The 18,089-nt window shown below is 41.9% G+C and overlaps 1 protein-coding gene across 1 annotated transcript in view; it reads left to right on the forward strand.

The window, feature by feature from the left end:
* Nucleotides 1–224: 224 nt before the first annotated feature.
* Nucleotides 225–18,089, forward strand: part of KCNAB1 (potassium voltage-gated channel subfamily A member regulatory beta subunit 1) — a 452,075-nt gene continuing 434,210 nt past the window's right edge. Inside the window, exon 1 of the mRNA XM_040247427.1 lies at nt 225–679. Coding sequence (XP_040103361.1) covers nt 438–679 — 242 coding nt within the window. The 5' untranslated portion in view covers nt 225–437. The remainder of the gene's footprint in view (nt 680–18,089) is intronic.

Consider the following 18,089-nt stretch of genomic DNA (forward strand, 5'->3'; position numbering starts at 1 on the left):
AGAGGTCTCATTACATACTCATGAATCATCCCCAAGGCCTTATGATCCTTATGAGAACAGAACATTTGGCCCCTATCCCACCAAAATATTTTCTTTTACCTAAATAGAAAGACATGGGGAAGGGTGCCCATATTTTTTTTTTTCCCCAGGGCCAATAAGCAGTTGCTTAAGTTCGACTTTGCAAACTTTACAGGGACGAGAAATATGATTGGTTTTGGTCAGGCTTCTTTTTGCACAGGCTTCAGCAGGGACTTAACTCACAGTTCTGCCAGGAGCCTGCTTGCATACATGAACGATAAGGGACATCTAAGGAAAACAAACTGATCCCTTTTAGGGACACATCAAAGCCAGATAACCCAAGAGAATCCTAGCAAGATACAGCCAGTCTTAGAGTGAAGTACTGTGAAATTAGCTTTGCCTCCTTGAGTTTATGAAGCATGCATCTGTATAAACCTGCTTGTGCAGACATCCCCAGCCCCAAGCTGGGTCTGCCCAAATCCAGTGAATCGGCTCTGAAGTGCAGACGGCACCTAGCCGTGACCAAGCCTCCGCCTCAGGCAGCCTGTTGGCCTGTTAGGCCCAGTGGAGCAGTGGAACGGAAATACCTGGAGAAGTTTTTACGTGTCCATGGAATTTCACTTCAGGAAACCATCAGGGCAGAGACGGGCATGACTTACAGGTACTTGTTGGTTGCAATGTTATCCAGCCAGGGAACTGCGTTTAAATCAAAGTTTGTTGTTGTTAAAGAAAGAAGGGTTGAAATAGCAAAAGAAAAAAAAAAAGATTATGTAGAACAAGGAAAAGAAAAATAAATGCAGTGAGCCTTCTTCTGGGGCTGCCTTATTTTTTCAAGCTTTAAATTGTCCACTATCTCTTTGCTTCAAAGATTACATATAGTCAGGCTCACCTGTGGAAGTTCCCATCCTTGTGCTGTTAGAAATGTCTTTGGCCTGATACTGAAGCAACAGTATGTGTTTTTGCAGGTCATAATGATGAATGGGAGCTCTATTCTTCTTAAGGAAATTTATAAATTAAGAATAGAATTTTTTTTTAATGCTGCCCTGTCTTCAAGGATGTTATTTTCTTTTAAGCCTGAATCATATGGTCATGCTAGTAACTAATAAAGTAGTTCATAAGACTGAACAAGTTCTTAAAATGACAGCACTTTTTATCAGTGTAGCCCAACATAAATTACTGGTTGTTCTCTAACCCTTTAGTACCATCCATTTATTCTGTGAAAGATTAACAAAAGGGAGAAATTTTTTCCTAGTATGTGGTTGAATGTATAATCTTTTAAAATTGCTCTGAAATAGAAAGTATCATTCTTTTTCAGAACAATTATTGTTCAAACCTCTATAAGTATGTCTGTGCTTAGCTAAATAACCCAGCTATACCTGCATCAGTATTTGCTTGACAAATGCCTAGAGTTTTAAACATTGAGGAAGCTGAGCAAAAGCTATTCAGAAGGACAAGGGTACTGAAAACAAACAACTCCCCCTCCCTGCTCCAAGAAAACCCCAAACCAAATCCCTTACCATTTGTAAAGAACAGTAAAGTTAAAGTCAAAACTTCTAGTTCATAGAATAAGATTGCTTTTGTATAGACAAGATGTCCCTAGCTGATTTTATTTTTCTATAATCTAAAGGTCTATTTTAATGCAGTAACTACTGCTCTAGTTATCAGCTAATTTGATTAATAAAGCAATTTACATTGAGATGGCTCCTCTCTGGAGAGCAAAGTATTTCACACAGACTCTTTAGGCAATAAAGGGCTCCTGCAGGAGAGGAATGAACTCTTCGAGTTTTATAGGGCATATTAACATAGGACAATTCATCCTGTCGTGCTTTCGAAGTAGAGCCTGAGAAGAACCAACAGCCTTCCAAAAGAATCCGTGGTCTCACAGCCTGGGATCGAGGAGATGCTGTCATTCCTCACCTATCTTCCCTGAATCTATTTTTACTGGAAGGAGCTGCCTTCTCTGATTCTCCTCATTCTCTCAGTCTCTTCTCCATTCTTTCCTTGATCCTCAGTGGTAACAGTGGTGGAGTATAGATCTGGGAAGGATGGAATGTTTCATTGCTTAAAACATAATCTGTCTTTGCATCTTTGTCCCAGGATGGGTGGTATCACCATGATCTCTTGTGTAAATCTTCAGACGGTATATGCCCCTTTTGCTCAGAGTCCCAGTTTGAATACCAGTTACGTATTTTGTGATGTGTGTCCATGTTCAGATGAACATATGTTCCAGGACAGTGTTTTTTCAAGCAGTTATGGAGTAGAGGAATGCCTTCTTCAAAAAGATAAGAGCAAAAGTGTCTCAGTTGAAGTTGGGGGCTTAGAGCCCACCTGCTTGAGAGGAGCAGTCACACCAGCTCAGGTCCCCAGGCATGCCTGAGATCCTGTCTTCTGCACGACTTGAGAGTACAGTTCTGAGATGACTCTTCAAGGTGCCTTGGAGAGCAGGACTGGCAGGTCCTGCTTACAGAGACAGGCTCTTAGGCAAGCCTATATGTTACTAGCCCACACTCAGGGAAGGAATGGGACTTGGGAGACTGTTGTTCCTAGATGAGAATATGAGGAGAAAAAAGTACAGTTAAGTAGATAATTAGCCCCAGAAAATAGCCAAGGCTTTGAATTATGAACCTGCTGTTTTCTGCCACATCTTCCTGATACATATCCTCCTCCTCCTCCTCTCTCTTTCTTCAAATTTCCATAGTACTTTGTTCATTTTTCAAGGCACACTAACTGTTCTTATTTCAAACATTCTCCTTTAAGCATGAGGGACAGATTTTAATGGAAGAGAATTCAGAATCTCTTGGTTCCTTCCCAACCTGGCTTTTGACCTTAACTTCTTGTCAGTATAGTTAGGGTTAGGTGAGGAGACTTTTATATTCTCTTTATCTTGTTTTCTACCTCCCTCCAAGATCATGGCTATGTTAAAATGCCTCATTCCACCTGTCTTTTCTATTTCCTTTTTGAAGCGCATTGTGTCCCGTGTAGTGCAAAGATAATAGGCTTTGGAGCTGATCAGACCAGAGTTCAAATCCCAGTGCTTCTGCTTTACAAACTGGGTGACAAGGGGCCAGCTGTGACACATAGTGCTTAACACACAGTAGGTGTTCACTGAAAGTAGGTTCCCTTCCTGCTTATTCTGTAGACTCCTGTCAGTCATTCTCATGTCGGGAGATGAAAGCCCCCTATAGCTGAAACATATGATGGATAAGATAGAGTATTCTCAGAAAAAAGAGAAAGCAGATCTGCAGTAACAGCTCTATGAATATGCTAGAAGTCATTATGTTGTGCATTTCAAATGGGTGAATTGTATGTATGTAAATTATATATCAATAAAGTGGTTAAAAATAAGAGAGGTTTTAAAAATCTGCAGTAATTCACAATCTGTGTAGGTTTCCATGCTGAGCTTAGAATTCTGAAAGGTCTGGAAGAGCTGGGTAAGCTGTTTTCTCTTCCTAATTTGGTCAGATGCCATTGCAGCCTTCAGCCCAATACCAGCTGCTCAGGTCCCTTGATCATCTGTGAGAGAGCATTATGTTGTGTTTCCATGGAGACTTGGTTATATTTCTAACTAAGGGTGACCAGGGGAGGAAAAAAAAATCAGTAAATATGCAAACACATGTATCAACTGAAAAGAAATGGGAGGAATTGTTTGAATGTGGGGTAAAAAGTGCAAAGTTGCTGTGCTGATCCTTCTGTTGGCTCAGAATTTTTCAGCAAAAATAGAAGTTTTTGTGAATTCATTTTATTAAGGTCTATAAAAGAGTCACTCAAGAGGGTCCTTCAGTAATTTCTAAGAGGCTATCTCTAGTATTAATACAAAGCATTGACCTCTGAGCCAGACAGTGAACCTGAGCTTCAGTTCAGTTCAGTTCAGTTCAGTCACTCAGTCATGTCCGACTCTTTGCAACCGCATGAACTGCAACACACCAGGCCACCCTGTCCATCACCAACTCCCAGAATTTACCCAAACTCGTGTCCATTGAGTCGGTGAAGCCATCCAACTATCTCATCCTCTGTTGTCCCCTTCTCCTTCTGCCCTCAATCTTTCCCAGCTTCAGGATCTTTTCAAATGAGTCAGTTCTTTGTATCAGGTGGCCAAAGTATTGGAGTTTCAGCTTCAGCATCAGTCCTTCCAATGAACATTCAGGACTGATTTCCTTTAGGATGGAGTGGTTGGATCTCCTTGCAGTCCAAGGGACTCTCAAGAGTCTTCTCCAATACCACAGTTCAAAAGCATCAATTCTTTAGCACTCAGCTTCCTTTATAGTCCAACTCTCACATCCATACTTGGCTACTGAAAAAACCATAGCTTTGACTAGACAGACTTTTGTTGACAATGTAATGTCTCTGCTTTTTAATATGCTGTCTAGGTTGGTCATAACTTTCCTTCCAAGGAGTGTCTTTTAATTTCATGACTGCAATCACCATCTGCAGTGATTTTGGAGCCCAGAATAATAAAGTCTGACACTGTTTCCCCATCTATTTGCCATGAAGTGATGGGACCAGATGCCATGATCTTAGTTTTCTGAATGTTGAGCTTTAAGCCAACATTTTCACTCTCCTCTTTCACTCTCATCAAGACGCTCTTTTGTTCCTCTTCACTTTCTGCCATAAAGGTGGTGTCATCTGCATATCTGAGGTGATTGATATTTCTCCCGGCAATCTTGATTCCAGCTTGTGCTTCTTCCTGCCCAGCGTTTCTCATGATGTACTCTGCATATAAGTTAAATAAGCAGGGTGACAATATTCAGCCTTGACGTACTCCTTTTCCTATTTGGAACCAGTCTGTTGTTCCATGTCCAGTTCTAACTGTTGCTTCCTGACCTGCATACAGGTTTCTCAAGAGGCAGGTCAGGTGGTCTGCTATTCCCATCTCTTTCAGAATTTTCCACAGTTGATTGTGATCCACACAGTCAAAGGCTTTGGCATAGTCAATAAAGCAGAAATAGATGTTTTTCTGGAACTCTCTGGCTTTTTCCATGATCCAGCAGATGTTGGCAATTTGATCTCTGGTTCCTTTGCCTTTTCTAAAACCAGCTTGAACATCTGCTGGTTCACAGTTCATGTATTGCTGAAGCCTGGCTTGGAGAATTTTGAACATTACTTTACTAGTGTGTGAGACAAGTGCAACTGTGTGGCAGTTTGAGCATTCTTTAGCATTGCCTTTCTTTGGGATTGGAATGAAACCTTACCTTTTCCAGTTCTGTGGTCACTGCTGAGTTTTCCAAATTTGCTGACATATTGAGTGTGGCATTTTCACAGCATTATCTTTCAGGATTTGAAATAGCTCAACTGGAATTCCATCACCTCCACTAGCTTTGTTTGTAGTGATGCTTCCTAAGGCCCATTTGACTTCACATTCCAGGATGTCTGGCTCTAGGTGAGTAATCACACCATCATGATTATCTGGGTCATGAAGATTTTTTTTGTATGGTTCTTCCATGTATTCTTGCCACCTCTTCTTAATATCTTCTGCTTCTATTAGGTCCATACCCCTTCTGTCCTTTATCGAGCCCATCTTTGCATGAAATGTTCCCTTGGTATCTCTAATTTTCTTGAAGAGATCGCTAGTCATTTCCCATTTCTCTTTCTAGTGAAACGAGACTCTCTTTCCACTAGAGTCTTTCCCATCTCTAGTCTTTCCTCTATTTCTTTGCATCGATTGCTGAGGAAGGATTTCTTATCTCTCCTTGCTATTCTTTGGAACTCTGCACTCAAATGGGTATATCTTTCTTTTTCTCCTTTGCCTTTCACTTCTCTACTTTTCACAGCTCTTTGTAAGGCCCCCTCAGATAGCCATTTTTCTTTTTTGCATTTCTTTTTCTTGATGATGGTCTTGAACCCTGTCTCCTATACAATGTCACGAACCTCCATCCATAGTTCATCAGGCACTCTGTCTATCAGATCCAGTCCCTTAAATCTATTTCTCACTTCCACTGTATAATCATAAAGGATTTGATTTAGGTCATACCTGAATGGTCTAGTGGTTTTACCCACTTTGGGTCAAGGTAAAATTACATAGAGAAGTAGTTTTATGGACAAAGCACACACACAAAATCTAGACTGAATAAATATGCTATAAGCACCCAGGTTTGAAGCAATTTTTTAATACTTAAGCCAAGAGGGACTCAAGCAGATGTAAACTGAAGTTCTAATGCAGAGGTCAACATACTTTTCCTGTAGAAGGCCAGACAGTAAGTATTTTAAGCTCATGGGCACGTCTACCTTTGTTCTACCTACTGAGCTCTGCCCTTGTAGGTGGAAGTGAAGAGTGAAAGTGTTAGTTCCTCAGTGGTGTCCAACCCTTTGCAACCCCATGGACAGAGGAGCCTGGCGGGCTACAGTCAAGAATACTGGAGCAGGTTGCTATTCCCTTCTCCAGGGGATCTTCCTGATAGAACTCTGGTCTCCTGCATTGCAGGCAGATTCTTAACCATCTGAGCCACCAGGGAAGAAGCCGTCAACAATAAGCACAGGAGTGGGCATGGCTGTGTCCCAATTACACTTTACTTATGGACTTGGACCTGGATTTGGCTCTGTGCTCTCCAGCAGTACCACACTGGGAAGAGGGCCACGGAGCTCTTTACAGCAATCGCAGAGTCCTTGAGATGGATAGGAGCCAGCTGTTCAGGGATGGAACATTTCTGGAGATTAGAGAGAAAGTTCTTCTCCTTGGTGTAATTAATAACATCTTTAAAAAAATCCGTATAGTAAACACAACACTGAGATTCCTCAGGATCTTTCTCATGGGGCCCCTAATATTAATAAGGGGCATCATACCAAGTAATAATTTAGCCAAAGCAAGTGGGTGCAGTAGAAGAAATGGCCTTGGTTTAACAGCATTCCAATTAGTTTGAAATTTTTTATACCTAAAGGTTCTGCACTAATAATAAAACAGATTTTGCTGTTTTATAATGACAGGTTCATGGAATGAAACAATTTTTTCTCAAATTAAAAAAGAATGCTTTTTGCCAACCAAAGACAAAATTTGCTACAACCTTGAGTTGAAGGTGGGAAAGGGCAAAATGATAGGTGGGGTGGGGTGTTTTGGAATTGCTGATGTGGGACAGACCTTGGAGATAATTTGCTCCAATTTCTGGTCTTATAGCTGAAGAAAATTGAGGCTCAAAGGTGTTGCATTTCGTCAACAACAAAGCCGGGACTAGAACATTTGCCTTTTGGTCCAAGTCCAGTGATTTTTCCACAATCCATATTTATTCCCACCCCTCCAACCCCCATCTCACCTCATGCCAACACACCCCACACACACACCCCCCACACCATACACCCATACCCCACTCATAGCCTCCACATACACACCCGTATACCCTCGTATTCCACACGCCATACACACCCCACACATACCCCTACACTCTCCTACATACACACGAATACCCTCCCACCATACATATGCCCCCATATCACACACATACACCCCCCCATATTCCACACACTATACATACACACCTCACACAGCCTACATACACACACCATATACACACCCCCCACACCCCCACACTTTCCACATACTACACACCCCAACACTTCCCTATCCCACCCTGACACACATATTTCAAAACTCCCACGTATCTCACACACACCCAACACAACCCCCCACACACCATATACACACCACACACACATCACATACACAAATATACACACCCACATATCATACATACACCACATATTCCACACACATTGTACACACACATCCCACACCCATGCACACATCCACACACCTCATCCCTTCCCCATATTCCCCACACATTTCTTACCCGCCCGCCCCCGCCCCCCCCCCCCCCATACATCGCACACACCATACACCCTGCCTCCAGGGGATGCTGTGGTTCAGTCACACTCACCATCCCACTTTAGTCCAGCTTTCCAAGCAGTACTTTTCTTGCTCTGCTCTGTAATCTGCTTCAGTCCTACTTCTTTGCACACCGACCCTCTATCCCTGTCCTGAAATGCTGAGTCGCACTCATCGTTACTTTCATCTTACTCACTGTAAATAATGAAACATTGAGTCTTACTCATCATTACTTTCATCTTACTCATCATAACTTTTCCCACCTAGAATGTTCTTATATGTCCCCTTTGCCAACGTAAATCCAACCCACAGACTCTCCCTTGCCTCTCACAGCATGACTTGTCTTTGATTCATATAGTCTGGATTGTGTGTGTGTGGTGTGTGTCTCAAAAATATGCTGTTGTCATCTTGAGGAGAACGACTAGAACTTACACTATTTTGTAATCCTCTCATGCTTTGTACCTGGGTGTATTGCTTCTTGGGGTATATGCATTCAGAAGTTAGGAAACAGAAAGACCCCCAAGACAAGTAGGAACACCCTTTTCCCCTTTAATAGTGCTCTGCTGCTAAGTCACTTCAGTCGTGTCCGACTCTGTGCGACCCCACAGATGGCCCCACCCCCATTCCTGGGATTCTCCAGGCAAGAACACTGGAGTGGGTGCCATTTCCTTCTCCAATGCATGAAAGTGAAGTCGCTCAGTCATGTCCAACTCTTTGCGACCCCATGGACTGCAGCCTACCAGGCTCCTCTGTCCATGGAAGTTTCCAGGCAAGAGAACTGGAGTGGGGTGCCATCGCCTTCTCCTGTATCTTAGATAAAATGTTACTTAACCTTGGTGGGTCTCAGTTTCCTTATCTGTAAAATGAGCCTGATTCAACTTACCTCATGACACTGTTGTAAGAATTAAATGAGCTCACATTCATGACAGTGCTTAGCTTACTGTCTGCCCAAGTGAGAGCCTAACAAACAGAATTCCCTTGCTTCACCTCCTTCTTAACCACTCCTAGGAACCCATCATTTAGTCATCTTTCACAGGCTGAAAGAAAAAGTATATGGTGATGTATTTAGAAAAGAGAGAGGAGCATAAAATAACCACCTGTAATTAAATCTTGCACAGTTCTGAGCACATTACTCTGCTTTCCTCATTTGCTTATATGTTTGTTTGGTTTTTTTTTTTTTGCTTCTCCTATTGGAACATATTGTTAGGATCTATTGAGAAAGCATTTTTTTTTTTACTTCTCACGCTGTCTCCTATTTAATGAAAACAGCCTCATGAAATATTGGAATAAATGACTCTCCAAATGGTGTAATAAAAAGATAAAAATAATTTTTCATCAGTCAGTATATTTCCAGTGCTTAGCCTTGTGTCTGGAATAGAAATAATTTGAGACAGAATGGAATTAATAGGGCTAGAACTCCCACTGGTACCTTCCAGTACCTCTCCCATCCACCTGCCACATTGCCTGAGAATTTCTTCAACTAGAGGCTCTGTTTCTCCTGTTAAAATGGAGGTGTGAAATATAAGCTAATAGGCAGCAGATCAAGAAGGAAACAGGACATTGGCCAGGCTGACCTGAAAGCAGAGAAGACAGGAAGTAAGGTTCTAGACTGGAACTGGGGGGCAAGCTTGGTTGTCAGGACACAGCACAGTGCTACAGGAACTGTGAAGGGTTGCAAGGGAGAAGGCCTGAAGAAGAGGGCAAGAAAGCTAGAGAGAAACTTCATTCATCTACCAACTTTCCTCAAAAATGTTGGCTGAAGCGTTTGAAAATATTAGTTAACTGATAGATTTCACTGATCTCCAAATGAAGATTCTAAAGATAAGTAAGAGCTAGCTTTTGCTCTGTAAACTCTTTCCCTGGATTCTGTCATAATGGGAATGTAGTATCCTGGCTGGAGGATTTGCAGACCAGCTCCTCCACCCTACCCCTTTGTCTGATCCTCTGATTCTTGTTTATGAAATGAAAATACACACAAAGCATCCCTCCCAGGACTGTGCTGTTCATGCAAAGGGGCACATAGTGAGCGCTCAGGAAAGACTACCCACTTCTTGCCTTTTCTGCTTTTTCGTGATTTCCATTCCACTGTGGAAGTCGAAAATTATTTTTGTTACTCAGCTGAACTCACTGTCTTCCTCCTAGCCTCTCCCAACCCTCCAAACACCCTTTCACCACATACTCCCCTGACCTACATTTTTCATGGAATGCTTGTCACACTCAGATCTCCTTGAAAAGTATATATGGCCAAGATTGAAAATCAAAAGCCTAGAAAAAAAAAATGCTAGCTGAGCAAGGGGTTGTATTTTCCATGTTAAAAAAAGCCTACATGATTTATTTTAGACTGGCCTCATTTTGGTCAGTCTTGGGGCCTGTGCTAATTTGCTTTGGGTCCTCTGACTGCGACTCTCCTGGCGTTGACATTGCTGGAGGAATGATGCTGACACTGAGATGCTCCAGGTTCAGAGTCTATGTGATCATTTGAAACGTGAAGAGCCTGCTGGTGAAAGACTTAGAAGGCTTAGTGAAGGGGGTCTCTTCAAAATGTGGCTGAATGTTTATTTCCTATTGAATGGAACAGAAGTTCTAAAACAAGTATGTTTTAAGTCAGTTTAAATAGAAAATGCTTTAAAATTTAAGCAAGGGTGAGAGATGAGTGCCCCTTGGATTTGTAATATTATTTTCATTCTGTCTTGAAATTTCCACTTGTGGTTTCCCAGAGGGATAGTTGCTTTATGCATAATGAAACACTGAAAATTCAGGGCTCAAGAACAAGACTGGGTTATACGAACCTGCTTTTTCTCATATAGAAATTATTTATAACTGTTTTATATTAAAAACAACCATTTTGAGAGCTGGTTTTCCTGTCCAAGGAATGACTATAATATGTTTTTACTCAAGGGAAAAAGCAGAAACCAAACAACAAGACCTCTTCCTAAATTTCTCTGCAGTGCCTGCAAGTGCCACTAAGATGTGCTATTTCATTAAAAAATGAAGCTCTTCATTCAATTCCCTGAACCACAAAAAACAGAAATCTTTAAACTTTTCCCAAACAGTCCTAGACCAGAACTTAAAGTTGAATCTGCATAGTTCCCTTGATTGTGAAAATTTAGAAGCATCTCCTTTGATACCACAATGGGAAATCTGCTCTAAGTGGGAAATAGTAAGAAGTTATGGCCAATATATTCTTGGGATTCTGAGAAGCCCTGATGTTGTAGCAGTGATATGTTATCATAACCTAACCCCATTAGATATTCGACAGAGCAAATATCTACTAGATATTTGATAGAGCAAATTTTCTACATCTGGGAGTTTCCAAGAATGGGATTCTGAACCACCCACAGACCTCTGCAGGTGGTGTGGAAAACAGAAAGGCAGACATATCACCCCATTGTCTTTCCTTCAGAGAATGTTCTGTTGCTGTCTTTTGACCCATCTCAGGTACAGACAACTTGTTGCACAGTTAAGATGGAGCAGATGTAGTGAAACTGGAAGGAGAGTGTTGTCAGGATTGCCTGGGAGAAATTTGGCTCAGAACCCACAATGTTCTTAGAACCATGACCTTGCAGGTCTGGCTCAACACCAAATTAGAATGTGGTTGAATGATGATGCCCTTCCTCCTCTATATCCAGGGCTCATTGTTGCTTATCATGGGACACCTTTTCATGCCTAACACTTTAGCCTCTTGTCAGTGATTCCTCTGAATGCCCTTAGCTAGTTGCCAACTGATGTTCCTCAAAATATCAGTTACATATTTTGTGATGTGGGCCAATGTTTAGATGAAGATACATTCCAGGACAGTGTGTTTCAAACAATCATGATATCGAAGAACATATGAAAGCAAAGCAGTCCCAGTTGAAGATGGAGTCCTGGAGTATCTGTAAAACATGTCATATCCAGAGAAACAAACCTCTAATGGTGGAAGTTCAGGTGGTAGAGGAGCTAATATTAGCCAAGCTATCTAGTCTGAAAATCAGATTATGAAAAAACATCCCATTTTATTTGAAAAAAATTTCAAACATGCAGAAAAATTGGAAGAATAATATATAGAATATCTGTAGGCACTTTAATATATTGTTAACATTTTGCTCCATTTGCTCATATTCTTACAGCTTGCTTTCTGCATCCCCTCCACCTCCAATTTATTTTTGCAAGCCTTTTGAGAGTAAGTTACATACATGGCCCTTTTATCCCTCAGTACCTCCTAAGAGTAAGGATATTTTTTCATATGCCCCCCAAGTACAATTACCAACTTCAGTCATATTACGTAGTTTTTTCCTGATCTACTGTCTGTATTCTAATTTTGCCAGCCAACACGATAGTGCCCTTTATAGCATTTTTTTTATTCCACCAGTATTGGATCGAGTTCAGGACCACATATTGTATTTTGTTGTCATGGCTTATTCGTTTCCTTCAATCTGGAATAGTTCAAACTGGAATTAGCTTTTAGCACAGGGAGGATGTTAGTGGGAAAGAGGATGGTGACTAATCGCAATGTTTGCTTTGGATTGGGAGGTGGCGCTGTGGTGCAGACACTGTTGCTAAGCTTATCTTAAAGGCCTCCTGGCTACCGCTACCAATTCTGCATCAAGGACTGCAGCTTCCACGGCTCCCCAACAAGGCCACCACATTTCCATCTTGAAATTTACGTTCAAAGCTGAGATGGATTTCGAAGACATACTGACCCAATTGACCTCCATAAGTTTAGTCACCTGTGTTTATCTGCTTAACATGTCCACTGGGGGGTGTACATGGTGGGGGGCTATTGAGAATTACCAGGACCTAAGTGAGGCCCTTTGAGCACTGGCAGGCAGAGTGCAAGGGCAGGGAAGGCCAAGTATGTGGTTCTCTGGAACTCTCCAGCCTCCAAATCAGGGACCCATAAATCTTGGTCAGGGAACCACCCCAAGAGACTAAAGCAGCAGACAAAGGAAGAGGTCTCCTCCAAACTAACTGTTGAGCAGGAGAGTGTGAATTCTGGCCATAGGTCCTGGTAAGCCCACTGGGAGAGGTGGGAGGAGCTGCAAGGCCCCAGGGAAACAGTTTCTCAGTGGGTCATGTGGCATATTTTTAGTTAAGGGAGTTTTGACCCAATTGTCTTTAATCTGTTTTTCCCTCCACGAGTTCCCTTTTAATTTGTTAAGGCAGAATGAAATAGAAGCTCTGACAATTATAGAGTGTGGGTGTAGAATGTGCAGCTCATTAAGTATCTAAGCTCGTGCTTTAGCATTTGGAGGGTCTGTAAGAGGTCACTGATTCATCCTGCTTTTGAAATTTTACAGCATTCTGTACCTCGGCATGTAGTGACAACACATGCATTTAGAAGCTGGTTATGGCTTTTATTTTTAAAAAATATTTGTTTATTTACTTTTGGCTGAACTGGGTCCTCGTGGCTGCTTGCAGGCTTCCTCTGGTTACAGCAAGCTCGGGCTACCCTCTAGTTGCAGTGCATGAGCTCCTATTGTGGTGTCTTCTCTTGTTGCAGAACTCAGGCTCTAGAATGTGAGGACTTCAGTAGTTGCGACTCACAGGCTTAGCTACCCTGTGGCATGTGGAATCTTCCTGGATTAGGGATCAAACTCATATCCCCTGCATTGGCAGGTGGATTCTTAACCACTGAACCAACAGGAAAGTCTTGGTTATACCTTAAAAGGAACCATGATTGCTTCTTGAGGTGATCACTGGAAAAGACCAGAATCTCTATGAATAGATTCCCCAAAAGGTTAATCCTCATTGTAACTTCTTAATAAAATTAATCAAATCAGCCATCTTCTTCCTTTGCCCCGATTTTCCCTCTTACCACTCTTCCTCTGCCCCCCCTCATTGTTTTTTGGCTTTAATCTTGATGCAAATGAAAGAGGAGAGTTAAAAAGGTGGTTTAAAACTCAACATTCAAAAAACAAGGATCATAGCGTTCAGTCCCATCACTTCATGGCAAATAGATGGGGAAACAATGGGAACGGTGACAGACTTTATCTTTTTGGGCTCCAAAATTGCTGCAGATGGTGACTGCAGCCATGAAATTAAGAGACGCTTGTTCCTTGGAAGACCTTGGAAGAAAAGTTATGACCAACCTAGACAGCATATTAAAGAGCAGAGACATTATTTTGCTGACAAAGGCCTGTCTAGCCAAAGCTAAGTTTTTTCCAGTAGTCATGCATGACTGTGAGAGTTGGACCATAAGGAAAGCTGAGCTCTGAAGGATTGATGCTTTTGAACTATGGTGTTGGAGAAGACTCCTGGGCCTTCATCTTGTAAATGGCCTACAAGGACCTGCGTGATTTGACTTCTGTGCTGTAAAGTATTAACCTTGACCAAAAAAAGGTTTGACCCTTTGTCCTCAGCTCCTGAGAGGTAATCTCTAAGCCTTTGTAATGCCCTACCCACCAGGAGTGTGTTTATCTACCCAGAGGACTTGAACCATGCCTGATGGTCTAAACTAAATGTGTTTTATAGCAACTCTGTGTGTCTGAAAACCCAGTGGATTATCTGCCAGTGAAAAATGAGAGTTTATACTTTATACTTCTGTTTGATCATTCATTTATTCAGCAATATTTACCCTAGATACACTAGATGAGTTCTACGCTAGATAGCAGGTGGCTCAGTGGTAAAGAGTCTGACTGCCAGTGCAGGAAATATGGGTTTGATTCCTGGGTCCAGAAGATTCCCTGGAGAAGGGAATGGCTATGCACACCAGTATCCTTACCTGGGATGCTCAAAAGACAAGCTGATCTTTATTTCATAACTGGTCTATATATGTTGTAATTTCAAATCAGTGGGGAAAATTTAGGCTATCAAAAATGACTTTGGGGATTTAAAAAATGTAAATTTAAGTTGCTATCTCATACACTCAGTCAGTAAAAAATCTGCCTGCCATGCAGGATACCCAGGTTCGATCCCTGAGACTTACACATGAAAAATGAAATCATAAATATGCTAGAATGCATTATGGGAAAACATATGATCTCATTTGGGGAAGACCTTTTAAAATAAGACATTCAATTCAGTTCAGTTTGGTTGCTCCATTGTGTCCTACACTTTGAAACCCCATAGACTGCTTCCAGGCTTCCCTGTCCATCACCAACTCCCAGAGCCTACTCAAACTCATGTCCATCGCATTGGTGATGCCATCCAACCATTTCATTCTCTGTCATCCCCCTCTTCTCCTGCCTTCAATCTTCCCCAGCATCAGGGAAGCCTGGTGTGAGGCAGTCCATGGGGTCGCAAAGTGTAGGACACAACTGAGCAACCGAACTGAATTGAACTGAATGTCTTATTTTAAAAGGTCTCCCCCAAATGAGATCATATGTTTTCCCACAATGGATTCTAGCATATTTATGGTTTCATTTTTCATGTGTAAGTCTCTAACCCAGGTGAAATTTCTTGTGGTGGTGGTGGTGGTTTAGTTGCTAAATCATGTCTAACTCTTGAGACCCTATGAACTGTAGTTTGGCAGGCTCCTCTGTCCATAGGATTTTCCAGGCAAGAATACTGGAGTAGGTTGCCATTTCCTTCTCCAGGGGATCTTCCCAACCCCGGGGTTGAACCTGGGTATCCTGTACTGCAGGCAGATTCTTTACTGACTGAGCGTATGAGATAGCAACTTAAATTTACATTTTTTAAATTCCCAAAGTTATTTTTGATAGCCTAAATTTTCCCCACTGATTTGAAATTACAACATATATAGACCAGTTATCAAAAAAGATCAGTTTGTCTTTGGAGCATCAAATGAAATGGTCCTGAACTGGAAACACAGAATTCCTTCTATTCTCTGGATGTTCTTGTGGAAGTGTCTGTTCATTTAGTTACCATGGGTTTAAATGGAATGATCTCAGTTTTTGTTTGAAAGAAAACTGTATATAGTTTTCTTTTTCTTCGTTTTCCCCCCTCTTACCAGTCTTACTTGTTTGTTTCTGTATTGATTTTCTCTCACACTCGAGTGTGAACTCCAGGAGGACAGGGATGCCATATGTAGGGTTGATTGCAGGATCCCCAGAATCTGGGGTCTAGTGTTGTTATTATTTAGTTACTAAGTTGTGTCCAACTCAACTTATTCCTACCCGCCAAGCTCCTCTGTCCATGAGATTTCCCAGGTAAGGATACTAGTGTGCATAGCCATTCCCTTCTCCAGGGAATCTTCCGGACCCAGTAATCAAACCCATGTCTCCTGTATTGGCAGTCAGACTCTTTACCACTGAGCCACCTGCTATCTAGTGTAGAACTCATCTAGTGTATCTAGCATAAATATTGCTGAATAAATGAATGATTAAGCAGGAGTATAAGGTCTAAACCCTCATTTTTCACTGGCAGATAATCCACTGGGTTTTCAGACACACAGAGTTGCTATAAAACACATTTAGTTTAGACCATCAGGCATGGCTCAAGTCCTCTGGGTAAACACACTCCTGGTGGGTAGGACATTACAAAGGCTTAGAGATTACCTTTCAGGAGCTGAGGGCAAAGGGTCAAACCATTTTTTGGTCAAGGTTAATACTTTACAGCATAGAAGTCAAATCACGCAGGTCCTTGTAGGCTGTTTACAAGATGTTGACTTCTAGTCTGAGTGAGTAGGAAGACTTTGGAGAGTATTGATCAGGAGAGTGATATGATTTGATTTATTTTAACACAGGGTTTCTTTTTATCTATTTATTTTATCTTTGGCTGTGCTGGGTCTTTGTTGCTTTGTGCAGGCGTTTTCTAGTTGCAGCTAGCCTACTCTTCATTGTGGTGTGCGGGTTTCTCATTGTGATCCTTTCTCTTGTTGTGAAGGCTTGAGGCTCTTGGGCTTCAGTAGTTGCAGCATGTAGGCTCGGTAGTTGCTGCTCAAGGACTCTAGAGTTTAGAATCAATTATTGTGACATGTGGGATGAGTTGCTCCATGGCGTGTGGAACCTTCCTGGACCAGGGGTTGAACCTGTATCTACTGCATTGGCAGGTGGATACTTATCCACTGGATCACCAGGGAATTGTCTAGAGTTTCTGTGTTTTTAGGGCTTCCATTGTGGCTCAGCTGGTAAAGAATATGCCTGCAATTCAGGAGACCTGGGTTTGATCCCTGGGTTGGGAAGATCCCCTGGAGAGGGGAAAAGCTACCCACTCCAGTATTCTGGCCTTTCCATACAGTCCATGGGGTTGCAAAGAGCTGGACACAACTGAGTGACTTTCACTTTCTTTGTTTAAACAGAACCATGATAGAATGAGTAACTGTATCATTCCAATAGCTGAATTGGAAAATAGACTGAAAGATAGAAACAGGGCTACTGGTTAAGAAGTTACTATCATGGTCCAGGTAAGATGTAACGATAGCTTGAATGAGGGTGAAAATGGTGAGAAGTAATCTGATTTTAGGTAGACTTTAAGAGTAAAGAGCATTTGCAAATAAATGGGATGTAAGATATTATAAAAGGAGTAATAAAAGATGATCCTAAATTACTTGACCTGAGCTATTGGGATAGCCAAATTACCCTTAAATGGGATGAGTTAAGACTGCAAGAAAAGATCTGGTGGGAGAAAAAGTAGGAGCTTGATTTTTGGACATGGGTGGTTGAAATGCCTAATTAGACTACAGGAAATAAAATGTCAAGTAGACAAGAGCCTGGGGTTCACAGGAGAGGTCTGGCCTGGAAACTTATGTTCAAGGTATAAAGATATACATCATGAAGTCGTCAGTCTATCATGAGAATGGCAAGCCATGAGACTGGTAAGTAAGTGTTAACAGAAAAAAGGAAAAACTCAGACTGTGCCCCCTTCTCCCCAGTGTTAGAGGTGGGAGAGATGAGGAGGAATCAGCGGAGGACGCTGAGGGTAAACACTCAGAAAAGTAGAAGAAAAATGAGAGAGGATCAGGAGCAAAATGAAAGAAGCTGGAGAGATGAACTGTGTTAAATACTGGTGAGAGGTCAAGTGAGATGAGAACGAAGAAGAGCCCATCGGATTTAGGAACATGGAGACCACTGTTAGGGCTTCCCTGAAGACTCAGTGGTAAAGAATCCACCCACAATGCAGGAGATGTGGATTCGATCCCTGCTTTGGGAAGATCCCTGGAGAAGGGAGTGGCAACTCACTCCACTATTCTTGCCTGAAAAATCCTATGGACAGAGGAACCTGGCAAAATTCCAAAGGGTTGCAACGAGTCAAATATGATGGAGCACAAGTACGAGGCCACTGTTAACCTGAGCATGAGCAGAGAGAGCTATTTATTTTGTTTTATACCCAGAGATAGGCTTGATAGAAGAAAACAAAGACCTATGTATGCATTTAGGAT

This window comes from Oryx dammah, unplaced genomic scaffold (assembly GCF_014754425.2).
Source record: "Oryx dammah isolate SB20612 unplaced genomic scaffold, SCBI_Odam_1.1 HiC_scaffold_2, whole genome shotgun sequence".
NCBI classification, from domain to species: domain Eukaryota; kingdom Metazoa; phylum Chordata; class Mammalia; order Artiodactyla; family Bovidae; genus Oryx; species Oryx dammah.